The sequence below is a fragment of the Peromyscus maniculatus genome, chromosome 3 (assembly GCF_049852395.1).
Source record: "Peromyscus maniculatus bairdii isolate BWxNUB_F1_BW_parent chromosome 3, HU_Pman_BW_mat_3.1, whole genome shotgun sequence".
In the NCBI taxonomy this organism is placed as follows: domain Eukaryota; kingdom Metazoa; phylum Chordata; class Mammalia; order Rodentia; family Cricetidae; genus Peromyscus; species Peromyscus maniculatus.
The window spans coordinates 25,185,824-25,204,802 of record NC_134854.1 but is presented as its reverse complement, the minus strand read 5'-3'; the positions used below and the strand labels follow the sequence as shown (position 1 = coordinate 25,204,802).

The 18,979-nt window shown below is 39.0% G+C and overlaps 1 protein-coding gene across 6 annotated transcripts in view; it reads left to right on the top strand.

Annotated features, from left to right (window-relative positions):
- Cdk14 (cyclin dependent kinase 14) overlaps positions 1-18,979 on the top strand; it is a 557,745-nt gene that overhangs the window by 125,459 nt on the left and 413,307 nt on the right. For all 6 annotated transcript variants that reach the window (XM_076566272.1, XM_042272740.2, XM_076566274.1 and 3 more), the window contains one exon: positions 4,832-5,077. In XM_076566272.1, the coding sequence (XP_076422387.1) occupies positions 4,832-5,077 (246 nt within the window). The remainder of the gene's footprint in view (positions 1-4,831; positions 5,078-18,979) is intronic.

Genomic DNA, 18,979 nt, shown 5'->3' with positions numbered 1-18,979 from the left:
TTTTTGCAGTCTGTTGTCTGTTTATCAGAGGTGCATTTTGGAATACGTCACTTGGGGAACATTCCCTGCCCTTCAGCATACTGCACTGTTGCAGTGCCCTATCCTGCCATCCCTGGAGCAGACCATGTTACTCTTGTTTCTACACTGGTACAACCCCCCTCCCCCAGGTCCTGAACAGCCACCCACGTCTTCAGTAAACTTCCTACTTGGTGTAGACCACTTGACTGCTCAACATTCTCTGTGTTAAGACTAGTCATGTTATATTGCATTCATTCTTTCCTGTTGAAATTGCTATTCCTACTTGAGTAGCTTTTGTCATTTGAAATCATATTGAACTCATACTTTTTCAATAACTCCTTTGATTTAAACACTGTATTATGTTTCTTTTTGATAGTTAAATAAGCAACCAGTTCCATCAGTGGGAACACCGAGAACAATTCTCTTATCTTGCTAATATCCTTCCTGTTATTTTAAAAAGGTTCCCAGCTTTCCAATCAATAGCTCTGTGTTTCCTAGCCTTCATTTCTTTTATTCTTCTTTGATCCTTTTCTCCAACCCACCCCTGACACTTATGTCCTGTGAGCTGGAATCTATTTTTTTTTCAGTGGGAGGTATAACATCAGCTAGAATCTAGGCATGTAGTCAGGATGGGTATAAAAGCTGGAAATAGATAAAAGGGTTACTATTTATTGGCTAGAGAAATCTCCTTTGTGAGGTATGGGGTTTTGTCTTTGAGCCTTCTTATTTATGAGGTTATATCTTTAACCACGATTCTTACTCACTAACAGGTTATGGAGGGATCCACAGGGAGATGTGGGTGCAGGGGACTAGCACCTACATGTAATCTGTCTTCCAGGCCTCTCCTTCTGCTGGGTCTGCATCACTTAATGGTTTTATGCTAAGAGCTGCTAGAAATTACTGCTTCCAGCAAGAAGTGGACATGACTATTATTTCACCTCACCGGATGCTTTTCTGAACCAGAGTTCTTTAATTCAGGGTCTCCAGGAGAACTGTCATGTGAGTGTCAGGGCAGCAGAGCTGACTACAGGTATTTCAGGAGGACCCAGGCTTGGCTTTCTGTTGTTCTCACAGGCAATAGATGTGGGCAGATCACATTAAGTCCCGTGTCCTAAATACTGGAAACATGAAACTGTCTAGAAGAGTTACTTCATGTTACGTGGAAAACTCAGTATACATTTCTTCCCTCGATGAAGATGCATGAACAGAGGGGTTGTGGATGCTGGTATGATTCATAGCAGCCTAAACTGTATATAACCTTACTTGTATGGACACACTTGTTCATGAGCTTTAGAGTACTCCTGAAGTTATGGTTGATGGTACTCAATACATAGCCATTTATAGTCACAGCAGTCATGACAACCATTGCTTATTTTGGCCTGGATTTGATACAGTGTATCACATCTGTTAGTGGTATATGCAGCGGTGTTTTTTAAGTTCTGCTCAGGTATCGGAGTGCTTCAAGCTGTTTCAGTAAAATGCATGTATTAGATTTCTACTCTTGGGTAATATAGTACCGCAGAGGCACAGGCTTATCATTTCACAGTTTCAATGGCTTGGAAGTCTGGGTGTGGCCTAGGGTTGCTTTGTCGGGGATCTTGTCAGGCTGAACTCAGGTTGCTGTCTCGGTGGCAGTTCTTACCTGGAGACAGAACTGAGTTATACTGTGTGTGCAGATATGTGGTTCCCATTTTCCTGATGGTTGTCAGGCAGAGATGGTGTTAAACTTATGGTCCGTAGCATACTCTCAGCATGGTCATGGCTGTGTCTCAGACTAGTCAGCCTCCAGCTTTCTGACTTCTTTTTCCTGGTTTGGGAGGGCTCTCTGAGCTTTGTTTACCCCACTAGGAAATCTAATGTTTGCATAGAGAACAACATAATTATATCACGTCATACTTGCATGGAAAACGGAGGGAATTATTCAGACAAGTGATACTAGGAATTGTTTTAGAATTCACCTCTTAGAAATTTCAAATTTTGGTGATATCTATTCATAAGCATATATACTTATTATTTTTTTTAGCAGCATTGCACTTTTTAAATAATAGCTTTTGGATGAAGGTCTCAAAGCCTCAGCTCTTTTGTGTAAAACATATGATGATTAATTATTTGGATGAATCATTTTGTATATGATTTATTACAAGAAGACTGAGCACGGCACTGTGGGAAAAGATACAGTAACATAGTAGGGCCCTTACATTCATGGATTTAGGTAAAGAATGGTTGAATCTCAGCTGCTGGAGGGAAGGCTCAGCAGTTAAGAGCACTTGCTGCCCTTGCAGGGGATCTGGGTTCTGTTCCCAGCATCTACTTGGCAGCTTACAAGTGTTTACAACTCCAGTTCCAGGGGCTCCAGCACCATCTGCTGGGCCCTGTGGGCACCAAGCATGCGTGTGGTGCATATACATATATGCAGGCAAAAGATGCATACATATAAAATAAAATAAAAAACCTTAAAAATATAAGTAATGCCTCTCACATATGGTCTGCCGTAGGGTGCCTGAAAAACATGGTACTGTAGAACTAGTATGGCATGCTGACTTATTTTAAATTCACCTCTGAACTGGAATCTAAATTGAAAGAAATATGCTTCTTTTCATTCCTTTGTCAGTCTACTTAGATGTTTGTCAACTTCTAACTTTGTGTTTTAATTTTTATTAATTTTCATTATTGGTTTCTATTTTATTTTCATTTTGATATTGAATTGTTATTTAATTTTACGCTTATTTTAGATTTCATCCACTCCTCTAAGTATCTAAAGTATCTGAAGATTGACTCCAAGGTTATATCTTTATATCTTCTTTTCTGCATTCATTTAACGTTATATATTTATGTATATGTATATATTATATTTACATATATGTATACATATATATTAGTATTATATGTTTATGAATTTGTCTTAGAACCTCTTGTGTTTAGGGTTCAGTGTCACTTAAGGCTCACGGGTCTATTGGCTGACTCAGTGATGGTGACATTTTCTTATTCATTGCCTTCTGATCTTTAAAAAGAACACAAAGCCTTAAAATATGGAGTACATTTAGCATACTTATGGTATATTATTAAGTTTTGATCATGAGTAGAAGATTCTATATTGAATCTTTAAACAATATATTCTTCAGTGCTGGAGAAATGGCTCAGCAATTAAGATTACTTGCTGCTCTTCCAGAGGACCCATGTTTGGTTCCCAGCATCTTTGTTGACAGTTTACAAGCATTTGTAACTCAGCACCCTTTTCTGGCCTCTCAGGATACTACACAAATGCGGGGTGTGCGCATGCGCACACACACACACACACACACACACACACACACACACACACACACACACACACAGACACACAGAGCCAGACAGACCATACATATACAGAAGAAAAACAACAGGAAAACCCAAACTCTCAAACATCCTCAGCACTTCTGAGGTATGCTAAAAAGGATCTGTCTCATTTGGTTTAATCATAATTCAACCTATACTTAACAATGGCAGCAAAGTCTTGAGACAGGATGGATGGTCAACATTGAATTAATTTTTTTCCCTGAAGCTTTGAGTACTTGGCTTATTTTATACCCACATTTTACTTGTTATTTCTTATCATATAAATTTGCATATTTATTACATAATTTAAATAAAAGTTTATAAATTTAGTGATCTTACCTTTACTTGTATCTGCAGATATCTGATATTCTGCTTGATGGTTTTTCCCCACTGTGCTTATACACACTCGGAAACATTGCCTACAGCTGCGTCTGTGTCTATGGTTACATCCGTGTGTGCATCCATGTACACAGATACATTTACTCTCCAGATGGACTCAACCTGTTATGTTATTCCAAAAGTTGATCTTGAAACTTTAGCAATATGAGCTCTTATTAGATGTTTTCCAGTTTTTCTCATTTGATAGCATATAGGGATGCAGAAACTGTTTACTTGAAGAAAACCTGTAAGAGCAGTTTCATTCAGAATAATCATTTCTTTAGAGAGAAGAGTGAACTTGGGTGTAGATGTCTTCTGTTGAGATGACCGGAAAGCAGGCGAGAGTTACTCATCTCAGCCTTCCGTCAGTTGACTGTTGTCTGGGGACTATGCTGAGGCAGCACCCCAGTTAGGGGGCCTAGTAGAGCAAAGATGCTCATGTGTGGTTGCTGTAAATCATATGGAGAACAAGAGCAAGCTAGAGTGAGAGGAGCAGAGTAGGAGGGGGAGGGGGAGGGGAGGGAAGAGGGGGTGGAGATCATGTTCTAGAGTCCAGAAGCTAAGGAAATGCACACAACCAATGGTCTAACTTCCTTCTGCTGGGTCCATCTGCTGAGTCTTCCACCACCTCACAGTACTGTTCATGGTGGGGACCACCAAGCCTTTCACACATGGCCTTTGGGGGACACCCAAGATCCTTACAGGAAAGCTAGAGGCTGCATAGTAGACTACAGAGTTTCTAGAGGGTAGGGAGGATGAAAGAGTTGGGACACAGTGTGGTAAGTGTGGTTCTTGTTGCTGTTGTATGTTTGTTTGTTTATGAAGTCGGGTTATCCAGTCTTGATGATTTAGAACCTTGTAGGATATATGGCCTGAGCCAAAATGATTTTTTGTTTGTTTGTTTTAGATAGATAAATTTTCTTTTCTTTTTTTTTTTTAAGTGTAAGCCATGAGTTTATATAGAATAGTTATAAGGAATTTTCCAAATTGTGAGTATAGCTCATGAAAGTGGGCTTTTTAGTTATTTCCTGAAATTGAAATGACACTGAAAAAAATTAGTGTGTTTAGTGATCATGATCTTTCAGTGAAGAGTTCTCAAGTCATTCCTTTTATTTTCCAGATATGTGTCACAAAGATGTCTACACGGAACTGCCAGGGGATGGATTCAGTGATCAAGCACCTGGACACAATCCCTGAGGATAAAAAAGTCAGAGTTCAGAGGACACAGAGCACTTTTGACCCGTTTGAGAAACCAGCCAATCAAGTAAAAAGGGTGCATTCTGAGAACAATGCTTGCATTAACTTTAAGTCCTCCTCTGCTGGCAAAGAGTCACCTAAAGTTCGAAGGCACTCCAGCCCCAGCTCGGTAAGCTCTGCCCTCTCCAGTATATCACCTGGTAAACCCCAGGCCTAGCCTTCATCATAGCTGCACACTGTGAGGAAGAAGGCAGGTGGTGTTTGCAGTGAGTTTTTATGCATTCTCTCCCAGGGTGGTTGAATGTTTTGGAAGAGAGAAAGTTATTCACAGACTCTTGAGTTAAGAGTATCCAGCAAGCAAACGAATGGAATAATTTAATTTATTTTTAGAAAAAAGCAAACAAACATTTTTTTTCTTCTTTTAAAAGTAAGAATGTTTGGAGTTAGACAAATTGATCATTAAAAATCCTTTGTATTTCTCCCTCTTCGAGATGATTGTGAACTTTTCTGTGCTTGTGAGAAGTTTTCTAAGTTGGCAGATTGACAAAGCATTTCACTTCAAGAAGAGCGTTGTTCATGTGTGGTCCCACAGTTTGCTTCCAGTGGAAATATTTTAGAATTTAGCAGCAAGGCATTGATCTTCAAAGGGAAAGCCCATTCATTTTTAGGAAATCTTATGCTCTAAACCAAGGCATTTCTTGCCTTTTGATCAAGGTGCCTTCATTTGCATGTAACAGAATCCAGTAGACGGGAGGGCTTCAGAAAGAGAAATTTACTTTTTGTGAGCTGGGAAGTCCTTGCTCAGGATTCTGGCAGTGTGGTGCTGCATGTGGTCAGGACACTGGTCTCACTCATGAGGGTGACAATCAGATTAGCTTCTGTCTTCTCCAGATGTCTCCTCTGTCTAAGTACTGCTTCACTGAGATGGGGCAATTTTCAGGACTCAGCTTTTAAAGGAGGCATTCTCATTCAGGATGCTTGCTGCTTTTCACTTACAAAATTGTAATTGGAACTCTTACTTTCAAGGCTGGTGGGCATTTAGCATTGTAAAAATATCCTGTGATCTTTGGAAACTGAATAATTTTCAGACTTAACTGACACTTAATAATCTTTTGACATTGATGCCCTAAGAGTTTAAAAAGAGAAAGGGAAATATTAAGGGAACTTACATTCTGTTATCTTGCTAAAAACACATGTCATTTGACAAATTTGAGTTCAAAGTTTTTAATGGGAACAGACCCAGCAAAGCCACTGAACTGCTCCAATAGTATTGGCACCTAAGTTTAATTACACTTTATATTGTAGAATAATATTTTAAGATGTGTTACATTTGTTTATGCTGTGGAACATTTGTTTTAATAATGCAAAGATGTGTTGCATTCTTTTATGTGTTGCATTTGTTTAGATCTCTAAAGTTTTGTTACTTTGTCTGTCTAAAACACCTGATTGGTGAAATAAAGAGCTGAATGACCAGTAGTGAGTCAGGAGAAAGGATAAGTGGGGATAGCAAGCAGAGAGAATAAATAGGAGGAGAAATCTGGGAAAAGAGGAGCAAGAGAATGAGAGGAGGACACTAGAGGCTAGCCACACAGCCAGCCAGCAAGTAAAAGTGAAAGTAAGATATACAGACATAAGGAAAGGTAAAAGCCCAGAGGAAAAAGGTAGATGGGATAATTTAAGAAAAGCTGGCTAGAAACAAGCCAAGCTAAGGCCAGGCATTTATAAGTAATAATAAGCCTCCATGTGTGATTTATTTGGGAGCTAGGTGGCAGCTGCAAAGAGCCAAAAGAGAAAAACAGTGAAAGAGTAAAACAAGCAAACAAACAAAAGCAAAAAACAAACAAACAAACAAACAAACAAAACCCCACAAGAAACAAAACCAATAACAGCTTTATGCTATGAAACAGATGCAATGTCAATAAAGCAGAAGTAAAGATTACTGCAACACCTTTGAAAGTTGGTTATATACCCCGAATCTTTGCCCATGATTGTTACGTGTTACTATAAGGTAGGACTTACCTGTGTCACAGCACTACCATTGACTTCTCATAGAACCTTCAAATTTTGTATTATGTAAAAGAAATTAAGAGTTGTTGAGAGTGATCAGGCTCCTACCATGTTAAGAGAATTGTGTGCATTTTACTCTGTAGTTATCTGGTATCATGTATGTCAGCCTATAATTGATTTGCAGGAATTATCATACTAGATATTACAATGAATTAATCTTATACTAAAATATAAATCTATCTGAGTTCATTCAAATGATCGTCCTGTACGTTGTTTGGAATTCCTAGCTATGGTGCATGGGTACAATATCCCATCTGGGATATTGTTCTAATTATTCCTATAGGTGTTGTTCTGATTATTCCTATAGGTGCAAGTCTTTTAGGTTCTGTTTTTCTTTTTAAACATATCCTCATTCCCTTGTTTTGAAATTTTCCATAATTTCTGATTCATATAATAATCTTGGTTTATAATTATACTTTCTCTGCCTTTGATCTAGAATCAGCCATTTCTCTAGACAGCTCTCATCCCTCCCCTTGCCAATTGGAGAATGCAAGTTGCAAATTAAGATGTGATTGCTGTGTGTGCTTATTGCTAATGGGGATGATGTAGTTTTAAAAGTCAATGCATATATCATAATGTAAATATTAACAATGTACTTTGGATATTCGTTTATAAATTTTAATAAGGAATTAGTTTTAAAAAATCCTTATCAAGAAAAGCTGGGAGCCACCTGTTTGATATGTTTGGGATTTTTCTTTCCTCATGAAGTTTTTTGGTTATTGCAGTAGTATTGAACACTGCTTACAGGTCAAATATGATAGAATTAGGCAGATGGTAGTGCCATAAGTTTTGAAACCCACCATATAATTAGAGAAACTAGTAGAGTAAAACCAAACCAGTAGATAATATCTCCAGTAAGCACACAACATCTCCATGAAGCTCAGGGTCATAGGGACTGGACAGATTTTGAATAGTATCAAGAACTGGACAGTATCAGGGAAGGGGAAACTGAGGACCTAGACATTCTCACCTGGGACATGTGGCAGCTCACTGAGAATCCTGCACAGCACTGAAACCTCAACGAGAAACTTTTTCTTTTTTCTTTTCCATTTTCTTTATTAAGAAATTTTCTACTCACTCTACATACCACCCACAGATCCGAACTCCTCCATCCTCTCATCTCCTAGCCCTCCCTCCCAAGCCACCCCACATCCCCACATCCCCCAAATCAAGGTCTCCCATGGGGAGTCAACAGAGCCTGGCACACTGAGCCTAGGCAGGTCCAAGCCCCTTCCCACTGTACCAAGTCTGCGCAAGGCACCACATCACAGGCACTAGATTTCTTTTGGGACTTTTCTCAAATGACAAATTGAGGCACTTTCTTGCCCTACGAAGAAAGCATTGGAAAAATTCTGCACGGGGTAGATTCAACAGATCCAAGGGAACAGGGAGGCCCAGGAAGAAGTGACATAGGGAAACAGAACTTAGGCATAACTAGTAATTTACAGGATAATAAGGAATACATAAAGAGATTTTTCTCTGTTATATTTGTATCTACAGACACACTTATCTAACATTTTAAGCTTACATTAATATGTATCATTTTATAATATATTATTCATACTACAGAAAGTATAGTATACTATGGTTGAATTTCTAACTTTTATTTCTTGTAATTGCATTTTTTTTCATTAGTCCCCAACTGGCAAGATTAGTAACACCATTTTGCCTTCAATAACAATGTGTTAGTTTGATTATTTTATACCTATGACAACCATAGGAAATCATGACCTATGAAAACCATTGGCACAGGGTTCTGTTGTTTTTGGAAGCATTTGATGACATAGTGGTGATTGCTAAATCTAAGAGTACCCCTGCCCTGACACAGCAGCATTAATTTGTACCTTCATCTCTTGGTTATTTTAAAATACTGGTTAGTTAGTATTGTCTGAAGGAGTAGAGTTGAGAAGAAAAGACAACTTGATGAAGTTGGCAATACCTCTACTATTATAATGAGGAAATGAGTATTTCATATACATGCTGTGGCCGAAACTATTTTAAATTGCCACACCTTGGAATGGGGATGTAACTCAGGGGTAGAACCCTTGTCTATCATGGATACACAAGCCTTGTGTTCAATCTCCGGTATTGCATAAAAACAAAACACAACACAAAACCAGAAACTGAAAACCTTAATCACACCTCCATTTCTTGTACATGTGTGTGTTCGTGCGTGCGTGCGTGCGTGCGTGCTTGCGTGCGTGTGTGTGTGTGTGTGTGTGTGTGTGTGTGTGTGTGTGTGTGTGTGTGTGTTTCCCAGGTATAGGCTGTTATATGGTAGGAAGAGTGGCTGAAGTCCAAGAATCAATATAAACTTGATAACAGTATCTATTATGCTCGTCCATACTTGTATTTCCCCCCCGCCCCTAGACCATGGTATGTTGAAATTCAGGGGTATTGTAAAGAATAAAATTCATAGTAATTAACATATTTTCAAAAGATATTTGATGGTTTGTTTCTAGCATTTTTATTATCTACTTTTTATAGTATTTAATAATGCTATTACTGACATGATAAGCACTCACTAGCCTTTCCTGTTGCCTTCAGCACAGCTCATCACCACACTCCTTCTAGCTGTGGCTGTTGGGAGGACTGTAGGTAGATGCTTGTCTTGGTGGTCCAGGTTAGAAGGTATTTCATTGAGTTGAACTGACATCTGCTGAGCCCAAACAGAGCTTATTTTCAGAAATTTCATATTTAGGTTATTTTTCTTCATATATTCTCCAAACTGCTATAGATTTACATCATTCTCTACCATGAACATCTTCATGTCATGATAGCAGTGCTAAATCTGGAGAGAGCGGAGGAAGGTCTGGGTTTGCAATGAGAGTCCACACATACTCATCCTGGGGTCATGTCTGCTTGGCATTGCTTCCTTTCTGGTGAGAGTGCAAAATCCCCACACAGAGCCAAGCTTCTTTGTCTGCTTATTTCGATGGCTGGTATTTATTTGGGTCTGTAACTTTGTCCAGCATTTAGATCCTCTTTGCAGTTAAATTATCTGTTTACCATGAATTGCCTTAATGATGGAGGAAAACTGCTGAGAGATAGAGCCTGTTCTGGGTCTCAAGGAACAACAGAATGACTGGGGGCAATCTTGAATCTAAGTCTTTGTTTTGAGGTAACAGAATTCTGAGTGAACCCTTCCCTCCCTCAATCGAACACCCGTGCAGAATGTAGAGTACTGCAGCCATCCTTAATTATGGCTTCCTTGCACTTAATGGAGATATGGTCCTGATCTTAAATGGCTGCCTGACTAAGGCCTCGTATTAAGGCTTGGTTGCTATGCATGCCTCATGAAGTAGGACCCATAGGAGGGAAACTGGGTCGTTGGAGATGTGTCCTTAAGGAATATTATTTGGACTACCCCGCCTACTTCTTATTTTCCTCATCTCCCACTTTTCTGTCTCTTCTTCCTCTCCTCTTTTTCCTTCCCCCTCTTCTCCTCCCTTCTCCCACCCACATCCAAGCTGCTATGGGGTACAGGCCTTCTATATGCTCCTGTTGTTTGGTACTGGACCATCACAGGCCAAAAGCAGTGGAGTCAGGTGACCATGGACTGAAACCAGGAGTCCAAATGAACCCTTCCTCTTGTGAGTTGCATGTCTTAGATATTTTGTCAGGGGGCATGGACACTGATTGACACAGCAGCTCTCAGCTTTAAAGAAGTAGTTCTTACTGGCAATGAAAACGAGTCTTCAATAGAGTCAATGTGGAACTATGGCTGCATCATTGGGATGTACTTTCAGGATACTCATACAGTGCATAATGATACAGTTTAAACACCCATTCCTACTTCTAGGAATGAGATTTCAGCATAAGATAGAGCGAAGCACAATTTAATGTTTCCCTCATTTGGGTGAAAGTTAACCCATGGGGACTGTTTTACTAGATTAGTTAGTAGTAATAAAGATTTTCAGTTCACATCAATTTATTTTAATTCTAGTTCTGCTAATAGCTACAGAATCCTAGGTAAGTTTTGTCATTTTTCCAGCCTTTACATTCTTCATGTCCAAATGGGATGAATAATAGAATCAATCTTATGATGGGTCTATTGGTTTTAAATTTAGATAATAAAGGCCAAAGGCTGGGAGTAAGCCTTCAGTATTTTTGGTATTTATTCCTGCTGTTCAGGCAGTGAAGTGGAGCTGTTAAGGTCCTGCCTTGTGGGTAGCTGGGTGACGAGCACTGTTCAGCTGCAGCACCCGCACTTTCCATTACCCAGACCCATGTTCCCCTCCAGTGAGCCAGACAATTGATGGCCCTTTGCACTTCTATTCTGTTTTTAAAAATGTATTAACATTATCTCATTAAATTCAGGGTCTCCACGGAGTGTCTGTTAGCAATTGCACAGTAGCCGTCTGTATTTCCAGCTCACCATGGTGCTTTCGAGAGTGCATTCTAAGGAGAGAAGTGATAAGAAGAAAACAGTTGTTCCATAAGGGTGTTTCCATCCATTCATGCACCTGAGGTCCCAGAGCCAAAGCTAATGTTCAGGGCTGACTGCATCTTGGTTGGTTATAGTGTCTTCATTTAAACAGGAGAGTATAATAAAATTGTATGAAGAAAGGTAAATGAAAGACCTGAGCCTTAATTTTAAGGTAGGACCCCCCTCTTGCATTATTTTTGGTTTTGTTCATTTGATTGGAGGGGTTTTACTCTTGGCCCCTTTAAATGCTTGGCATTTGGATTCCTTATTTATATGTATGGTAATTGCACAGCAGACTACTTTCCATGCTTAAAATAGGAGACTCACTTTGTAAGAATCTAATCCTCAAAGCTTAGACTATCTCATACCGTCCATGTTCCAAAGAACCATTCTTTTATAGTCCAGAACTGTTTTTAGAGAGGAATCACATGCTTTTAATTTGTCTAAGGAAGACGGTATGATTGATCTGCAAATTACAGGGTATTTCCACAGTGTCTACATATCAGTTCCACAGGGCAAATAACTGATTGTTTTACTACAAAACGTGGCAAAATATTAATTTTCTGTCATTGCAGTGTTAATAGAATATACTTTAACTGCAACAGTTAATACATCCAAATCCATTTAGTTAGAAAAACGGACCATATGTGTCGTTATTATCTTCTCTTACTTGTTTTTGCCTTTCTTGTAAATAAAATAGAGAGTTTTTGTCACATGAAAAGTTTCACATTTTTACAATTTCCTCTGTTCAGTTTTTAAGTAGTGTCACTATGTCTTATTTGAAAGCTGTTGCATATTCAAGGCAGATTAGGAAGAGTGAAACATACAATGCTTAATCAGTTATTTGTGCCTCTCCCGAGAGAGGAAAGACTGCTGTCTTCCATTCTCCCATCAGTTTGTGCGGCTTGTCTTGCCTTCAGTGTGCAGGAGCCAAGTAGGCCCTGATAGGAGCAAAGGGGTTGTTGTCTGTAGCTACCTTTTTCTGTAGCTTAGATTCATTCTTAAAGGGGCACAAAAGCAGACGTGAAGATTTTTCACTCTGATTTAAAATAATTTAGAGAGGAACTGTGAACACAATATTTTCTCCATTGAAGATCATTTGTACTAAGTTTAATATAGGTTTTAAAATTTTTATTTAGAACTTGGGCTCAGGAGGGTGATGGTGAAGCGCGACATTCGCAAGCTGTTTCCTGGCGAAGAGAAATAAGTGAGAACATAACCCACACAGGACTAGTCAAGCAGCTCAGAATGCAAATGCCCATTACATTTTACTTGGTTCTGATGTAGTTTTTGAGGAAAAAAAGTAAAAAAAAACTCCTTAGTGTAATGTGTAATTTAACATATGTGGAATCAAAATATCATTAAAAAAATCTTGGATCTCCTTTATACATTCCCTTCCTGTCTATGCCTGTCTATGTTAAAATTTGAAGTATATTTGTCTATCATCCAGCTGTCTATTTCTCTGCGGCCTGCATTGCCCTGCTCCCCCCACCCCCATCTCTATGTTGATATTCTAAACCACAGTAGCTCAGACCCTGTTTGCAGATAAGATCCTTGAAGAGGTTACTACGTTCAAATGTGTCACTGGGATGGTTCCTCTAGCTGATGTTCTTCTGAGCTAGGGAGGAACACCACAGAGAGAATTCAGGAGAGAAGCAGGATGGGGACGCCAGCCACAGAGAGCCCTCAGCAGAAACCACCACCTGCTCTCACCACCATCTTGACATGCTGGCTTCCGAAACTGGGAAATACCGTTTTTGTTGGTGATGCTGCTGAGGCTGGAGCACTTTGACCCCTCTAGCGAACTAATTCACATCGAGAAAACAATGCTTTGTTATTAGTTAGGGTGTTTTCTTAAAATATTGTTCATTACCAAATTTTGCTATTTTTCCCTCGTACTGCGTGCTGAATGGGAACATTAAACAGATGAGTTTTGCTTTGAGGAAAAATGTGTTTAATTAAAACTCAGCAGATAGTCTTGGAAAAGTCATCTTTCTGGGAGACTCTCCTATTTATACACTTAGACTAGTGTAAACGATGCTGAAGTGTTGTATAGCCCTAGTTATTTCTGATTTCTGTGAAGACGAGTTCTATTTTTGGTATATACTTCATTAAAAATTTAGCAACATGTAACTATGGAGCTTGGTGTGACTGTGTGGAATTGTCCTCTCCTCGGATACTTTGTTGAAGAAATGGGTTACTATGGTGTTCAACTCCATGGCAGATTGAATAATTGACCCCAAAAGCTTCTTGCTGTCTTTATTCCTGCCTTTGACTCATTCCTTCTGCCTGTGAAGATGCTCAGTCAGCATCTAGAGATATGTGGGTTTAATAATTGGGACCAGAAAATAATTCTCTTTATGTCAGTATTGAAATTAAAAGCAGAGTTTGCCTGTCTTAACTTCTTAAGTAGATTTATAACTCCAAGTTACCAACCATGCCATATACACTTGGAAAAGTTGACTTCATAATTGACAAATTGACCTTTTTCCTTTCATCATTGGAATTTTTTTTTTTTTTTTTTTTGAGACAGGGTCTCACTATGTAGCCCTTGCTATACTGGAATTCACTCTATAGACCAGGTTGACCTCAAACTCACAGAGATCCCTCTGCCTCTGCTCCCAAGAGCTGAGATTAAAGGTATGGGCCACCACACCCAGCCTCTGTCATTGGAATTTTTATTGAGATTGCATTAAACTTGTAAATTATAGGGAGCTGACACCTTGAGGTGATATTGAGCTGTTCCAGCTAAAACAAAAGATGCCTTTTCATTATCAGGTATTTTATGGTCTTATTTTTATTACTATTTACTTAGCATAAAGTAACAGTTTTCATTATAGCATTTTTTATGAATATTTCCTTTTGGATGAGACTCTTTTCTAATCTTCTCTCTTCCCTCCAACACCCTATGCCTATTCTGTTATTGTGTCTTGTGTATCTATTATCATCCACACCCTTTCTTCAAACCCTCTTCTCTGTCTCATGCCCCCTTCCTAGTCTCATGACCTTTAACCACACTCCCATGTAAATATACATAGATAAAAATTACAAGCTAGGATCTGCATGAGAGAGCATGTGTTTTTGCCTTTTGAGATTGGATCAACTCAGTTAATATAATAATTTTGAGACCCATCATTTTTCCTTTTGGATTTATAAAGTTCCATTGTATATATGTACCTCATTTTCTTTATTCATCAGTTGTTGGATGTCTATGTTATTGTGTTTTCTTGCTATTGTAAATAGAGAAACAATGAACATGTTTGTGCTAGTGTCTCCGAGCCAGGATATAGAATGCTTTGGGTGTAAACTGCAGTGGGGCAGCTGGGTCAAATAGTGGTGATACTTCTAATTTTTTGAGAATCTCCACTCTAATTTTACTACTGCTGAACTTTCTACATTTTCACCAGCAGTGAATAAGGGTTCCTCTTTTCCCATATCTTCACTAGCATTAAATGCCTTTTTCCTTCATGGTAACCATTCTGATTGGGGTGAGATGGAATCTCGTAATTACTTTAATTTGTATTTTTCTGATGGCTAAGGATGTTGAGCCTTCTAAAAATATGTATTGGCCATTTGTCATTTGTCTTACTCCTCTCCCTCTTTTTTCTTTCCTTTTTTTAAATTTTGGACTCCAAACATTTCAAACATGTATATAAAGCATTCTGGTTACTTCCTCCTCCTCACTTCCACCTCTGCAAGCCACCCCCCCATTTCCTCCACAGCTCTTTTTATGTATTCATTACTTTTTGTTTTGTGTCTGACAGACTTTGTGAACCTGGATTTGAAACTAGACATTAGAGACTGCTAAGCTCATCATGGGGTACAACTGGATACTGTGCCTTTCCTTCTCCAGCAAGTGACAGTAATTCACGACTGAGTGGTGGGGCCCTGTGAGCACATTCTCTATGCACGGCTAACTGTTGGGTGGACCTGACTTGTATAGACCAATGCAGTGGGCACAACCATTGTGAGTTCGTATTGCCATGGCCTTGCTGTGCTTAGAAGACCTCAGTTTGCAATCCTTTCCTCATCTTTAAGATCATACATTCTTTCAGATTCCTCTTCCAAAATATTTTTTGAACCTTAAAAGGGTGCTGTAAATGTCTTGATTATGGTCATTGCTTTAATCATTCAATATTCTTAGTATCTTGTGGAGCCATGGCTCTCTGCATTCACCTTCACTCACTCCAAAGAAAGGCTTCTCTGATTAAGGGGGAGAGTAGCCTGTGCAAGTGGCTATAAATATAGATATTAGGAAGGTGGCTTGAATCGGTGTCAATTCAGCTAAGTATCAGAAGGTTTCTCCTCCTCCCAGTATCTAAGTCTTCTTCAGTCACAGGTTTTGACCAGATTTATAGCATTAGGTCTGGATTTTCTCTTATGGAGCACACGTCAAATCCGATCAGGAAGTGGTCGGTTATCTCCCACAAGAGTTGTTCCACTGTAACAGGAATTGCTAAACGGTCATATTAATAAAAAACCAGGAGCCAGGTATTGGGGTGAAAGCTGAAAGATCAGAGGAATAGAACAAGCCACAGCCAGCCTCACCTTACCAGCTCCTCAGCCTCCAGAGCTACTTCCTGTATACTCACACTTATATACCTTTCCGTGCCCTGCCATCTCACTTCCTCTCTCCGCCCAGCTACATCACTTCCTCTTTCTGCCCAGCTCTATCACTTCCTGTCTGTCTGTATACACCTCCAGACCTGTATGGTTAACTAGTGCTGGGATTAAGGGCATGTGCCACCACTCCTGGCTCTGTTCCCAGTATGGCCTTGAACTCACAGAGATCCAGATGAATCTCTGTCTCCCAAATGCTAGAATTAAAGCTGTGTGCTACCACTGCCTGACCTCTTTGTTTAATACAGTGGCTGGCTTTTTTCTCTGATCCCCAGGCAAGCTTTAGTTGTTAGAGCACAAATAAAATATCACCACATGCCACTCTTGTACCATTGGGTACATCTTGTCTAACTGGTTGGTTTTATGGTTCACAGAGTCCACAGCTGGGTAAGATCATTGATGGTCTTATTTTCTCAACACACTACATTGTCCTTTCCAGCACCCTGAGAGCTAGTCAGCAGAGAGCAGGCTTGAAGCTCTGGATTTGGCATCCAAGCTGTGTGATACCTTTAGCAGTAGGGTCTTAATCATTAGTTTTGTGGGCAACCAAGAGGAATGCCAAGAACCTGTATCCCATACTTGGTACTAAGGTTTTGTTTAATGGCCCACTGTTCCCAAGAATGGCAATGTCTGGTCTTGGAAAGTATTTGCTAAATCTTTTATGCTTTTAAATTGGGTTACCAGATGGTGGCTTTCATACCTCCCTTGTTTTGATTATTGCTCCCCTCCTTGTTTCCCCACCCTCTGTTTGAACCCATGTGACCAGTGTCCACCCTTTCCATGTTCATTTATGTCCTATTGCCCTCTTCCTGAAGGTGCCCTGTCCCCTGTTCAGTGTCTCCGTTCTGATTTTCTTGTTTCTGGAGGTACTCCTCATTAAAACATGAAATTAAGGAGTGGAAGCTAGGACACACATGGGAAGAAATGCAGCTTTTGTTGTTTTGTATCTTGGTTATTTCTCTCAGTATAAAAATTTCAAGCTCCATATATTTTCATACCAATTTCATGACTTCAGTTTTGTATATAGCTGAATAAAATTCTGTTTTGTATGTATACTCTATTTTCCTTACCCATTCATCTGTTGATGGACAACATTAACAAATGGGGCTGAGAATCCTAGATGTTAACATGTAAAGAACGAAACTAAATCCCTATATCTTACCCTGTACAAAACTCAATTCCAAATGGATTGAAGACCTCAGTGTATGACCTGATATCCTGAAACTGATAGAGAAAATAGTAGGAAGTACCCTTCAATATATAGACAAAGGTAAGGATATTCTGAAAGGTACTCTGGTAGCTCAGGAAATGAGACCAACAGTGCACAAAAAGGATCTAATGAAACCAAAAGGCTTCTGTAGAGCAAAGGTAACTGTTAATTGAGTGAAGAGGTAGCTCACAGAATAGAAAAACTTATTTCCCTGATATATTTTCCTCTGATAGAGGACTAGTAACTAAACAAAACAAAAAAAAAAAAAAAAAAACAAAGACTAAACTCCATGAAAACAAACCAACTTATAAAATATGTGCTTTGGAACTAAACGGAGAGTTCTCAAAAGAAGAAATTCAAATGGCCAGGAAAAGCTTTAAAAAATATTTAACATACTTGATCATGACAAAAATTCAGATTTAAACCACTTATTGATGTCATACCGCCAACGATACAAATGGCAGTTCCTGTTGGTGTGGATGTGGGGAAAGGGAACCTTGAACAGTGCTGGTGAGAGTGAAGCCAGTGTGGCCATTTTAGAAATCATTCTGGAGGCTCCTCCAAAAGCTGGAAATAGAACTACTGTGTGACCCAGCTATACCATCTGGGCACGTGCTCTGAGAAACTTACAGCCTGTTACAGAGGCGCTTGTACATCTGAGTTCATCGCAGCTCTAGTCACGACAGCTGGGAAGCAGGACTGTGGTTTGCTTGCCCCGATTATTGACTGACCACTTTTTGGTGATACGTTTTTGCTGTTCTTTATATATTCTAGCCCCCGTCTGAAGTGGATGACAGGTTTTCTCCAATTCTTCAGGCTGTCTTTTCATTCTGGTGATTGTTTCCTTTGTTCTGTAGACTCTTTTAATTTAATGTGATTCAGTTTGTCAATTCCTGGGGATATTTTTCTGTGTTATTAGCATCCTATTCAAAAAGTTCTTGCCTATGCCTGTATCTTGAAGTATTTTCTCTTAGCAGTTTAAATATTTCAGGTTTTAATTTAAAGTCCTTGATGTGTTTTGAATTGATTTTTGTGTAGGGTGAGAAATAAGGATTTAATTCCATTCCTTATACAATCATTTTTGCCAGTACTATTTGTTAACATTCAACAAAAAAAGCAAACAACACCTCTTTAGTTACATGTAGAAATTCTGATTTTTTTTCTCATTGCATAGAATGAGCTTTTGTTAAGAAAGCAGCAATTTGAAAGCTTATTTGCAGGAGTTGATTTTTAGTCTTGATAATAGTCATGTACACACATACGGACTATACAAACACATCATAAACACAAATACAGGTTGGGGATTTAGCTCAGTGGTAGAGCGCTTGCCTAGCAAGCACAAGGCCCTGGGTTCAATCTTCAGCTCAAAACAAACAAACAAACAAACAAACAAACCAAACACAAATACAAACAAACATTTGGGTAGATTTTTCCCTTCTTTATTTTCAGATATATTCTTTTATTCTGCTTTTGAATTTTCTGAATAGCATATTGTTGATCCCCCTCACATCACAATTATGTGAACTTTTATTTGCCAAAAGTGGTTCTTATGTTTATTGTAATCTTTGATATAGTTGCACTTAACTTCCTTCTTATTTGATGATGATTTACTCAGTATGCTTTTTTTTGAGAATCCCTTGTCCAAGTTCTCTTTCCTTATTCTCTTTCTCTCTTGCATTTCCCCTTCATTCCTCAGTTAATTTAAGATGTATACATTCTTACTTATAAAAATGTAGAAAATACTT